Source organism: Oncorhynchus clarkii, chromosome 13, assembly GCF_045791955.1.
Source record: "Oncorhynchus clarkii lewisi isolate Uvic-CL-2024 chromosome 13, UVic_Ocla_1.0, whole genome shotgun sequence".
Taxonomy (NCBI): domain Eukaryota; kingdom Metazoa; phylum Chordata; class Actinopteri; order Salmoniformes; family Salmonidae; genus Oncorhynchus; species Oncorhynchus clarkii.
The window spans coordinates 49201492-49215028 of NC_092159.1; the positions used below are offsets into that span (position 1 = coordinate 49201492).

At 39.8% G+C, this 13537-nt stretch overlaps 1 protein-coding gene and 1 long non-coding RNA gene across 3 annotated transcripts; one reads left to right on the forward strand and one right to left on the reverse strand.

The window, feature by feature from the left end:
* Positions 1-3038: 3038 nt before the first annotated feature.
* LOC139364958 (phosphatidylcholine transfer protein-like) lies at positions 3039-8248 on the reverse strand. 2 transcript variants are annotated; one of them, XM_071102233.1, is made up of 6 exons: positions 8063-8248; positions 6856-6973; positions 5400-5479; positions 4852-5023; positions 4611-4678; positions 3039-4080 (listed from the first exon to the last, which is right to left on the reverse strand). In XM_071102233.1, the coding sequence occupies exons 1-6, from the start codon at positions 8189-8191 to the stop codon at positions 4000-4002; spliced, it is 648 nt and encodes a 215-aa protein (XP_070958334.1). In that variant the 5' UTR covers positions 8192-8248; the 3' UTR covers positions 3039-3999. The 2 variants fall into 2 exon arrangements, with proteins under 2 accessions (XP_070958334.1, XP_070958336.1); XM_071102235.1 differs by lacking the exon at positions 4611-4678 and having other exon boundaries at positions 3701-4080.
* A 1226-nt stretch (positions 8249-9474) lies between these two features.
* On the forward strand, positions 9475-12678 carry LOC139364959 (uncharacterized). Its single transcript, XR_011626519.1, has 2 exons — positions 9475-9883; positions 11077-12678. It is a non-coding gene; the product is annotated as an uncharacterized lncRNA (long non-coding RNA).
* Positions 12679-13537: the final 859 nt, after the last annotated feature.

Below are 13537 nucleotides of genomic sequence, written 5' to 3' on the forward strand. Positions count from 1 at the left end.
TAGGCCTGGCTCGCAGTCGGTATTCCAATTCATCCCAAAGGTGTTCGGTGGGGTTGAAGTCAGCGCTCTGTGCAGGCCAGTCAAGTTCTTCCACACCGATCTCGACAAACCATTTCTGTATGGACCTCGCTTTGTGCACAGAGCCATTGTCATGCTGAAACAGGAAAGCAGCTTTCCTAAACTGTTGCCACAAAGTTGGATGCACTGAATCTTCTAGAATGTCATTGTATGCTGTAGCATTAAGAATTCCCTTCACGGGAACTAAGGGGCCTATCCTGAACCATGAAAAACACCCCCAGACCATTATTCCTCCTCCACCAAACTTTACAGTTGGCACTATGCATTCGGGCAGGTAGCGTTCTCCTGGCATCCGCCAAATCCAGATTTGTCCGTCACTCCAGAGAATGTGTTTCCACTGATCCAGAGTCCGATGGCGGTGAGCTTTACACCACTCCAGCCAACGCTTGGCATTGCGCATGGTAATCTTAGGTTTGTGTGCAGCTGCTCAGCCATGGAAACCCATTTCATGAAGCTCCTGACAAACAGTTATTGTGCTGACGTTGCTTTTGGAGGCAGTTTGGAACTCGGTAGTGAGTGTTGCAACCGAGGACAGACGATTTTTACGCGCTACGCATTTCAGCACTCTGTGGTCCTGTTCTGTGAGCTTGTGTGGCCTACCACTTTGCGACTGAGATGTTGTTGCTCCTAGATGTTTTCACTTCACAATAACAGCACTTACAGTTGACCGGAGCAGCTCTAGCAGGGCAGAAATTTGACGAACACTCCTTGGAAAGGTGGCATCCTATGACTGTGTCAGGTTGAAAGTCACTGAGCTCTTCAGTAAGGCCATTCGAATGCCAGTGTTTGTCTATGGAGATTACATGGCCGTGTGCTCGATTTTATACACCTGTCAGCAACAGGTGTGGCTGAAATGGCCAAATCCACTAATTTGAAGGGGTGTTCACATACTTATGATATAGTGTATATCATTATTTTATATTAAATACATCAAATGTATATATATATTTATTTTATTTGACCATGCTATTTCAAGGACAGTTTTTTTCCATCTACGTAACATTGCAAAAATCAGAAACTTTCTGTCCAAAAATGATGCAGAAAAATTAATCCATGCTTTTGTCACTTCTAGGTTAGACTACTGCAATGCTCTACTTTCCGGCTACCCGGATAAAGCACTAAATAAACTTCAGTTAGTGCTAAATACGGCTGCTACAATCCTGACTAGAACCAAAAAAAAAAATCATATTACTCCAGTGCTAGCCTTCCTACACTGGCTTCCTGTCAAGGCAAGGGCTGATTTCAAGGTTTTACTGCTAACCTACAAAGCATTACATGGGCTTGCTCCTACCTATCTCTCTGATTTGGTCCTGCCGTACATACCTACATGTACGCTACGGTCACAAGACGCAGGCCTCCTAATTGTCCCTAGAATTTCTAAGCAAACAGCTGGAGGCAGGGCTTTCTCCTATAGAGCTCAATTTTTATGGAATGGTCTGCCTACCCATGTGAGAGACGCAAACTCGGGCTCAACCTTTAAGTCTTTACTGAAAACTCATCTCTTCAGTGGGTCATATGATTGAGTGTAGTCTGCTTTTTAAAAAAACTACATGGAGATTTCAAATCCAATCTGAACAATAAATGGACTCAAACATCTATAAATGTGTAGTTCATTCAAAAGACATTTGAGGATGCATCCTCCACAGCTCATATAGGCTGTGATCACAGAATGTTTCACTCTGCAGATACTGTGACATTTTTTGTGTGGGTCTAATCAAGACCAATATGTAAAGTAATGAAATCATGTTGCCGTGACATGTTAAGGAGGTAGGAAAATGACCAAATGGTATTACCTTCAGATTATGTAGCCACAACGTTGTGAGAAGGTAATAGTCTAGTCAATAATTACAAATTCATTACCTTGGGGTTGGTCGTGGTTATGCAACGTGTTTGCTGGGAACAGGTCATGTTGTACATTTCATTTTAGACTGGGGTGACATTTTGTTCTATGGTTATCTGTAACTCTGCTGTGTGAGTAATTATTGATGCGTTGTCAGTTATAGGCGCTCTGCCTTAGAAGCCAGAAACTTCAGTATGTTGGGCCCTTTAGTGTATTTATTTTTTTACCTTTATTTAACTAGGCAAGTCAGTTAAGAACAACTTCTTATTTACAATGACGGCCTAGGAATAGTGGGTTAAACTGCCTTGTTCAGGGACAGAACGACATATGTTTACCTTGTCAGCTCGGGGATTCGATCTTGCAGCCTTTCGGTTACTAGTCTAACGCTCTAACCACTTGTCTGTAATGTTTCTGTTTGTCAGTGTTGTTCGTCAACTTGTCAATAACCATGGGTTCAGCTCACCCTCTATACCTGTAAATAAATACTTCCAGCTGAATCCTGCCTGACTCCTAAAGCCTTGCAGTTAGCACCCCCCTGACAAGAAGGTAGGGTCCACTTTCTCACAACCTACAGTAGGCCTATGAGAATAACATCGCATAATTACAACTAAGCTCCTATACCACCGATGTAGCCAGACATATTCTATAGGACTCACCATACTCATCACTGTTCATGAGGTTCGGTTTTTCCGGCCTCGCGGATTTTATGCTGTCGACGAATTTTAAGATAAAACTTGCAAAGTAGGCCTAGACTGCTAAACGTTGGCTAAGCTCTACCTTTTTCAGATGTCAAGAAATACCCTGTCAATTTATCTTCAACATAACTCGTTTTTACAAAACACAGCAGTGCTTTCGGTGAGAGAATTGAATTAACAGATACAATGTATCAAATTTGAAAGGTCAAGTAAAGTATATCAACTTCATCACGCAACATCAGGGCCGCGCGGCGTGAACATATCATTTTTACCGCAAGGGGGAGCGCGAGCCACAAACAGTTCATTTCATTGGTCAACGCCAAAAGGTGGAAAATACACTTTGTTAAAAATTGTGTTCGATGAAGGTGATAGTCCTGTTTTGAAAAGCGTCTACAGGTTTCAGTCAAATAATACATGATGCAGTGTTTCATCTCAGCCGTCATTTTATTGATATGTATTAGATAGTAATACACACTTATCACCTCCACAGAACTGGAGACCTAACTGCAACCACACAAGGATAAAGAGGTATAGGCCTAGCTCTCGAAGATTCAACATATTCAACACATTCAACTATTTCATTATCGTGTTTTTGTACATTTCAAGTATCACAACAAATCACTGCAGGCAACTATTAATGATAGGACAAAATCAGATTTTTTAAAAATGTACATTCAAAATGTCCATTAGGGAAATAAAAAATAAAAATCTAGTGTGCTTTTGATTCAGCCTTGCTTGCCTAAGCAACAACGTTGCATTGTAGAGTACAGAAATCATTCCTCAATAGAGCTGCTGAGAAACTAATCATTCACAAATTAATAGGCTGATGAACAGTAGAATTACAGCACTGCATTTTTTCCTATAGACATTAAGGTTTGGAAGTTGATTTGATTTCAGTGCTTAATCACAAGTGCAAAAATGCATATCATTCATTGGCTAAACATTCATAAATAAAACAATGTAGGATTTAAAAAACAACATACATTTGACCATAACAGGAAAATAAAAGGAAAAGCCATTGTAGTCAAAGAAACAGTACTCGTTAAAACAGGGGGTAGATCACTACAGATCTCATCCAAGCCCTTACTGTGGGCATGCCCAAAATACAACATTTACATAGGAGTAGGAATTCAGTACCAGATAACTTCAATTGAAATATATATTTTTTATACAACTAATAACTAAAATACAGTACATGCCCCAGTCAGTACCACATCTAGCTGCAGATTACACCAACACCACTTTCACCTATTGACTTTGTAATAAGTCTCCAACCATACCCAAAACACCCACAATGGCCCTCAGACACTAAGTGTAGACTTTATTGAACGATGAGCTGAAAAATGCAATCCTTGTGGCTTTGATGCGACTTCCCACAAAGGGCGTTCATTTCTTGTTCTTCTGGCAGTAGTTTGAGTAATTGCCACAGGCCTTCTGCATGTCTGTAAGGAAGGCAGGCACTCCGCTCTGTTGAAACACGGGGAATAGCTGCCTTTGTCAATGAACGTCATGGATAGACTAGCAGAGTAGACACACCCAAATGGGGCAACAGAGAGGAACCATTGGCATCCTAACACAAAACATCTGCTTGAGATTAACAGCGTGAATAAAGCCTTCCAATTGAGATAACAGGGCATGCTTTGGGGCAATCAAAACTGGCAAGTAGATATAAATGTGAGTAAACAAACCGTTTTCTTAATTCTATAGTACTCCTTTATTATTACTCTACTATGAATATGTCAGCCATCCCACCAACAGAAAAAGATCAGCTGCTACACTCTTAGAAAAAAGGGTTCCAAAGGGGTTCTTCGGCTGTCCCCATAGAAGAACCATTTTTGATTCCAGATAGGACACATTTTGGTTCCATGTAGAACTCTCTGTGTACAGGATTCTACCTGGAACCAAAAGGGTTCTACCGGGAATCAAAAAGGGTTCTGCTATGGGAACAGCCAAAGAACCCTATTAGGTTTTTAGATAGCACTCAGGTCTGAACTCACCTTGGCTGCCCAGTTCACAAGCCAGGTTGGAATATTACCACCAGGGTTATCAAAGTAATTCATGAAGACTGAAAGAAAATAATGCAAATGTAAATGTCTGTCAACAAAAAGCAAGTGACTTCACAGACAGATCCACAACAGATTCAAGTTCAAAACTGAACAGTTTCCCCTATAGACATTTAAATTGGTACTACAGGGATGAGTTCTGATTGGATCTGGTGTACTCTAGAGTGAGCAGTACCTTTAGTGCCACAGGCACCATCACTCTCCATGGCCACAGTCTGCTTGTAGTCATTCACTCGCTGCACCCCACTCTTCTCTGGTAAAGGGGACTGTGGGGAGCTCTTAGCCAGGACCACCCAGATCTTCCTGCTGTCCACGTCAACCTCCCTCCGCTCCCTGACGTACACGTACTGAGGTTTACACTGTTAAAGAAGCCTGGTAGAGATAATATGGTCTAATGTGGTCCACACCCCGTGACTGGATCAGTTACTCCTTGAGAAAATATACTGTCCCGTGTTGTCACCTAAAGAACAATACATTTCTCACGTTACTCTTAATACTATAAACCATACTTGCTTTCACTTCACCATGTCGGACCCATTGTAAATGTGAACTGGGGGAGAGAGAGAAAAGCAAGATTGAGACATTGTGGGTGGGTGAATACATAGAACATTTAGTAAAAAAAAAAAAAAAAGCACAGGCCTATTTGCTTTTACTGAGAAACATGATTGCCTGATATTATCTACAGGTATTATTTATTTTGACATTTTACTTCATTAAGGATACATCTCTGTTTGACAGAGGAAAAGGGTATTTCACCTCCCAGTAGATTGCTGAATGACCATCATAGTCCTTCTCATGCAGCTCTGCAAAAAACAAAAAGGGCACACACAAAATAAAGCAGTGCTTACATCATGAAACATCAGTCATCTATTATACTATAGGTATTATACTATGTCGTCATACTATTCATTACATGATTAAATCATACATCTTCTGGAACACTGGCTGCACTTAGAAAAAAAAAGGTGCTATCTAGAACCAAAAGGGGTTCTTCGAATAAACCCTTTTGGTTCCAGGTAGAACCCCCACAGGGGGTTCTACGTGGAACCCAAAAAAGGTCTACCTGGGTCCAAAAAGGGTTCTCATATGGGGACAACCGCAGAACCCTTTTGGAACCCTTTTTTCTAAGAGTGTACAGCGCACATCAAGATACACTCACATGTGCAAGCAAAGACACCAACAGCACTTTCAGAATACAGCATCTATCCAATCTATTGAAATGGCAATTTTATTCAACAGCAAAAAGCTTGACGGCAGTCAGGAGCTGAAGCCAAGGATGTGTTTCCAATAAAAAGCCCACTGCACCCTCTCACGCAACAAGTCTCTGGGAGAGGCAAATGTGTTACTTCAGTTAGTTATCATTTCCAGGATATCCATAACCCTGTTGTCTCTTCTTGAAATAGGACAACAGTACAGTATTTGGAAATCCCAAAACAAGATATGGCCAATGATTTAGGCCTACCTTGTTAAGATGGAACCTGTTGGTAATTTTTCAGAGGGTCGGCGAAACAAAAAACTAAATTTTCAAGATACAAGCTCTTGAAAGAACATCTTCAAGTTTGCTTGTTTGTTCACACAGTCTAGGCTTATATGAACATTTGATTAAGCACGTTAATACACAAAGGATACAACAACATTAGCCCATGGCTATACCAGAGTGCTAACTACCCAACTACGACATCAATAGCTACAGTCTATGGCTAAATTCAGGTGGACAGACATGTTACCTGTTGGATACTTTGGGGAGGCAAGAGAGAACAAAAGATGAGAAAAGTTATTAACTGCCAAACGGGCCCTGTGCTCTTGTTGCGATCCTCATGAAAACTGAGATAAAAGGGATTCTTGGTTATGATTGGTTTGATTGGGATAGAAAACAGGAGTGAATGAAAAAGGACAATGGAAAGGTGATGTTTCAACTATTTTGTGGAGCTCATATTTTAGATAATTAAGTACGAGTTAAAGGGGCTATACATATGAACAATAAAACATGCATAAGTAAGCACCATATAAAACAAGCATTAATATGCATACCATGTCATCAATACTCAACCAAACTGACAGAATTGAGTTGCTTATGAATGTGTTATGAGTCTTATAAAATGGCCCTTATTAGGGGTTGAGTGCGACAAGAGGTTTGAATGGAAGAAAGTCGATCTAGGGAGAGTTTGTAACTCTTTACCTTTGACATATCCATCCCATTGTTTCCGATAGGGCAAGTCCATGTAGACATCAGCACACAGTTCTGGAGTGCAGGTGACAAGCACTCCAAAGACTTTGTACTCATAAAGTCCAGTTTCCTGTGAACAGCATATGAAAGAAGTTCTCTCTTACAAATATATACCACATCTACAATGTAACTAATGCCATACCCCAAGGCTCTGATTAGTCAGTTGGAGAAACATGCAACACCAAAAAATGTACCCCCTGTATAGCCTCCTTACTGTGATTGTTGCTCTTTAATTATTTGTTATTTTTCTATTTTCTTAATTAGTATTTTTGTTTTATTGTTTACTTCAATTTATTTAGTAAATACTTTCTTAACACTTGTTTTTTTCTTAAAACTGCATTGTTGGTTAAAGGGCTTGTAGGTAAGCATTTCACTCTACACCTGTTGAATTCGGCACGTGACAAATAACATTTGATAATTTGATTTGGATTTTTCTTTTAAACCTAGCATAAAAAATGAATCCTTGTACCTGTGTGGGCAAATATCAAAATGTTTGCCTTGGGGTAAGTTGAGCATTATTGAAGTGTTTTCTTTCCAGGCATAATGCAAGGCATTTTTGCTGGGATATGAGTTAGCAACAGGGCCTGGCCTATGTATTTTTTTTTTTTAAATTAGGTACAAAGTGTTTTTTTAGGTGTTAAGCCTTAAAATGACAAATACAAAAAAGCTTTCGTAATTGTGTTGAATTGCGCAGGTAAGTTGTGCCAAAAGGCCACTTTTTTGGACAAGCTACAGTATGCTTTCAAAACTAATGTTTACATTAATTCTGAATGGCTCAACTTACCCCACTCTCCCCTAGCCTACTCAATCATCAATATGACGTTTAAAACACTTTAGTTGATGATAACGAATAGCGACTTCCGCATTTTGACAGTGGGCCTGTTCCTCGAGTCTAACGTAGGCTACTCACAAAATCTGCTATGCTATTTCATGTAAATTTCATTTTCGACGTGAAAATAATACAACGTATGAAACGTGAAAATAGTCTACGTGCGAGCACATCCAACAGATCGATGCCAGTGCGTCATTCAATCACGCCAATCGGCATAATCACAATGAATAAACTATTGCTACGCCAGCTAACGACGCTAACCGCCGATAAGCTAACACAGCAGTTTTCACTTTCTATTCCTGTCTCAAAACAGTAACTTAAATGTACCTTGTCATACAGCCGGTAAATTTTGACACCCATTGTCTCAGTGAAAAACTCCCACCCCCCCTCCAACTGAGGTTTATCTAATTCCTTCCATGCCTCCAGAAATTCCTCATCTGTAAAGTGCAGCGACATGTTTTCAAACCGTGCTCTGACATTTGATCATGTGATCTAGGACTCCGTGTGTGCGCTTCAGACGCCGTGCGTACGCTGAAGTGCGTCAGTCATTCCAGTGATATACTTAGAATCACTATCTATTTATTTTTGTGATTGAAATTGTATTTTGGATTTAAACTGTGCATGTATGTGTGTGGTTAATGACTATCTGCACTGCACTGTACTGTTTTTGGAATGCTCCTTTGTCTATCCCACCTCCAAATTGAAGTGCCATCCAAGGGAAAATATAATTTGGAAACACTGACCATCTCCAATTACAATAGAGAGGAAACATAATCTGTAATGCTTTGTGTCCTGCTGGTGCCCTGTCTCAGTTGCTTGTTGATTATTATTCTGCGGTTAACCACTCCCATTCCATTCAGAAATCCCAAAACTGTAGGCTTTTTCAAATATAGGATAAGCTTCATCTGGTGGTTTTAATCAAATATATCAATGCCTTTAGGAACTTCCAGAGGTAGAACACTGGATCTGTGGTTTAGCATCCTTTGCACTCTTCTTTTGCCAACACACCAGGCAAATTCAGCATTTACATATGCCACTGATTGAAGTTAGGCCCAAATGATAATTTAGATAGTTTAAAGATATGTCATATTACTCAAATCAGTTTTCCAGCCGGACAGTATATGGTCCAGCTAAGGGTTGTGGAAGAGCCATGATTTCCCGTTGCCACTGTCTCTTTTTGGGAAGGGATTTACTGCAGGAAGGAAGAGACAAGACAACACCCTGTATCACATTACTATGTGTCAGATCTGTCTTGGGGAGCACTTGTGTTACAGGCAGTAGGCATATCCCATCCACAGGCCCTGGTGGCTGCCATTGGATCACAGGCATAGCATGGGTGTGTGACAGCATGCATTTCTAGACACATAGGTCCTATGAACCATGGTCCCAGTTTGATAGACCTTATGTCATTCATCGTAGAGAGTCCCTTGTTTTAATTAAAAATAACCAAACATGAAGATATGTGCATGGATATTCTTGTAGGCTCAAGTGTGTGTGTTTGTATGTTGTATGTGTTTGTATGTTTGTGTGTGTGTATGTTTGTTTGTAATGATGTGATAATATTGTATTACATCAACTGCTATTACTCATCTTCGTACTAGCCAAAATTTGCTTCAAAGGCCTATTGGGCAGTTTCTAGGCTATATAAATGTGTCTGGACATCCCAACAGCTGTGCTTCATGTTGGCCCTGCCTTAGTCAAAAGAGGTTAAAAGGTCCCCCCTCCTCTGAAGCCAAGATAATAATAAAAACCTGTGGCCTGCTTTTGGTTCACCCCACCCCCATAGCCACCGATATTCTACAAACGTGCTTGCAATGCAAGAAGATGGCAGTCAAACAGTCGTTTTCTTACACAGGAGGAAACGCACAGGGGACATCCGATGAATGGGAGTCAAATTCCAACACAGCGTTTACGGTGCTGTAGACTGGCTGAGCGAAGTGGAGAGTGAAACTGTGTTCTGGACCTACACATGGAATCTGGCTTATAATTTAATGTACGGTACATAAAGACGGGGGGGAGTCCTACTTGTGTCTGCTTTTGAAAGTATACGGAGTTACTGGAATACAAAAGCGTATTACAGTCCATGTTTTATTCATCGATGGGCAAAACCACATTTTAAACGGTGCGGGCATGGAAAATGCGTGCAAGGTAAGTTTAATAAACACTTCGTTAGACACTTATCGAACATGCTGATTTTTTTCTTCATCACACAATATTCACTGTGTGTTTATCGGAAGATGGTCCACGCGTAAAACTCGATCTCTCCAACTCAAACACTTTTCCTCAAACATGATATGTTCCCTTTTATGTAATATTTATAACAACTTGAGATAACGTGTTTATATATGGTAGGTAGACTATGCATGTGGCACAGCTAAGGCTACAATATTTTCCATTACTAACTTTCTAGACACATTGAAATTCAATTCAAACATAACACCCCTTAGAGCAAAACCACAGCAAAACCGCATGATTTTACATGTGTAAAATCACACAATTTCACATTAAACTGTACTTGTGAAATCATGTGAAAATGTGATTTTGGAACATTTCACATGTGTAGTTTCATGTTATCTATCACATGTTGCTTTACTTGTTGTGGCATGTTATCACATTAACTTCACATACTATCACATGTGATCACATGAAACCATGTGTTTTTGGAACACTTCACATGTTCACATGTGGAATTAATGTATTTTTCTCTATCAGGGACCTCATCAACAATGGTTACTATAATAAAGGACTAGGCCTATTACAATAAATAGACTATAAGTGAAATATATTCCATATAGTCTATCAATTGCAAAAGGTCTACAATTTTGCACTAGGCCTATTAGAGTAATACATTTCTAAGATGTTATGACATGGACTAATGTTTTATAACAAGCATCTTGAATTACATTTTTTATTATATTTTCTAAGTTTGCAGACATGGAGAAAGAATGACTGCTTGTGAAATTGCTGATGATTTTGAGGCTGCTCGCATTACACAGAGTAGTTTGTAATGCCATCTCCCACGCTCTCCAGGGAATGTGACAGCTTGTGCAAGGTGGAGTGGTTCTGGGTCATTCAGCCAATTTCTGACTTTGCTGGTCCAGAGGCTAGCATTGTGCAAGGAGGTTGCCTGGAGTTACTAAGTGCCAAATGAAGGCTCATGTATTAAGCTGTCAACAATTCAGACTGAGGCCATGTGCATGCACATCATAGCTACTTAAATGATTGATTAGGCCTGTTTTATTATGTCCAGTGAGGCTACAATTGGGCAACATGTTGAGGAACATATGGATTTTGACACTCCCTTCACTATGACATAACAAATTATATATTTCTTCACATAGATTGGGACACGCTGACAGAACAACATCAGGATATAAAAAGTGAAGACCCATCTGTGGTTAAAGTGAGGATCCATCTGTGGTTGGAAAGAAGCACAACTTTGATGCTGGATCCTGCGATGCCAGAGGAACCCAGCAAAGACCCCATGACAGTGCCAGCAGCCCCAGAAAGAGCTGTCATGGAGAAGGCCAACATCAATGACCACACTCCGACTGTGACTATAATAGCTATCCCTTTGGTCACTGAAATCCAACTGAACGCGGCAACAGGTGGTGCAGAACTCTCCTGCTATCGCTGCACAGTGCCGTTTGGTGTGGTCATTCTCATTGCCGGTATTGTGGTCACTTCTGTGGCCTACAGCTTCAACTCACATGGGTCCACCATCTCTTACTTTGGGCTGGTGCTACTATCTGCTGGACTGGTGCTATTGGCGCTAAGTGCGGTATGCTGGAAGATGAGACTTGAGAGAAAGAAGGAGAGGCGGAGGGAAAGCCAAACTGCATTGGTCGCAAACCAGAGGAGCATCTTTGCATGAAGGGAAAGACTGATCATCAGGAGAAAAATAAGTCTGTGATATGTTTGGGTGTGAGAGGAAACAGAGGTAGTGGTTAATTTGAAAGCAGAGTGGAGACAGCTGTATCCAGATGTTTTCATGACTGACCAACGTCTGTGGTGGGTCGTTGACCTGCAAGGCTTTGACCTCAGACTGTCTCTAGGCTAAGCAAGTCAAAACGTCTTAACTTTCATGAAGTTGTTGGGTTTTTAATCTGTCAAACAGACTGGTCACATCTGGGAAGCTGGGCAGACAGCCAAACTGAATGTATCAAAATTAAGACAAATTACCACTGTACAAAGCAATGGAGAGGATGTTTCCCATTAATCTACTGTTGCATCTGGTGTCTTAGATTTACTGGGAGGGATAGTGGTCTGAAAGGAGGGGGACATGGGAAAATCCAGAACAATGAATCATGCTTCATTTACCATGTTTTAGGCATAACATCTCTCATAAAGTCTGATTGTTCCTTTTCATTTCACACAGACTTATATTCAATTACCTGACATGGGAATATGGTACTTACATGTTAATATGTAATGATATATATTGGCATGATGGGGACACAAAAACGTGTTGTTTTTGTTTGATGTTTATTATCGTATTCTCTGAAACAAGTCGAGCTCAGAGATAAAGTCAATTAGATGTCACACAGTAATTATGTATAGTACCTATGATGTACCTATGATGTCATAGGTAGTATTGCATTATGAGGGAATATAATTATTGACAAAATATAACTTACATCGAATTAACCTTTATTAACTATTCTCTGTAAACACTGTTCCACACCATGACTAACATGGTGTTCTATGTAACTATGACAACAAGATTCTTTGGAATTACTAGCATCTTGCCACAGTCTTGTTGTCACTACAGTACTTGCCAATGTCAGTAAATGTATTTCATATGTTGAGCGATATGAAATGTTCTAGTATTTTATTCCACTTTAATATAATCATTTTTATGTATGACTTCTCTGTTAACAGTACATCAATTGTTAATAGGTTATAGTGAGGTTTAATAAACTCTCATCCATATTTAAACATTTCATTTGTGTCCGTTTTCATGATCCAAAGGTTCACTATGTATGTATTCTGAAGAGAACAGCTGATATATAGGGGAGAAGTCGAAGTGTTCCATGAGACAGTCTGGCTCATATCAGCTATTAGCTTGACATATCAAATTAAATGATCTTTCTGTTTAACACAACCACACATGGTCTATTTCAGCTTTGGGGTTTTTTAATGACTGAAATGACATAATAGAATGTCTCTCACTTAATGTATTTGTCAAAGAAGAAAGAGTAGGGCATAACTGCTAAAAGCAGATAAGTGGTGTGACTTGAACATTCAATAGTGAATTGAAGGAAGTGTGTCTTTCTCTCCTGACGTACACCACTAAGTCCAACTCCTTATCCTGGGGTTCCATTGTGTATTCAACCTTATGCACTTGTTCTGTCCTTTGTTGATTGTTTAAACTGCTTTGAGGGCAGGTTTGCCTAGGATTACATTTCATTAATCTGCAGTGAATGAAATGTGTTCGTGATAAGGATAATAAATATTGTTTATGTATTATATAAATAAGTTACAGTATTAATATCTACTTAATATGTTTTCTAATATTACAAAATATTCATTATTTGTTGTTGTTTTGTACCTCTGTCAGGATCAAATTATGTAGCTGCCAAAGGTGACATCACTGTATGCTTTGACAGCTGAGAAATCACTTCCACCGTTTCTTCCACTATATAGGAAAGTCCAAATAATCTGCATAACAGTGCTCAGTTGGCCAACAGAATCAATACTTAATTCTAAATTCCAAATACATACATTCCCAAAGGTAAAAGGAAGTTGAACTCTCCTGTTTGACTTGGTTTAAAATAGCACAGACTCGGAGGTATATTTATA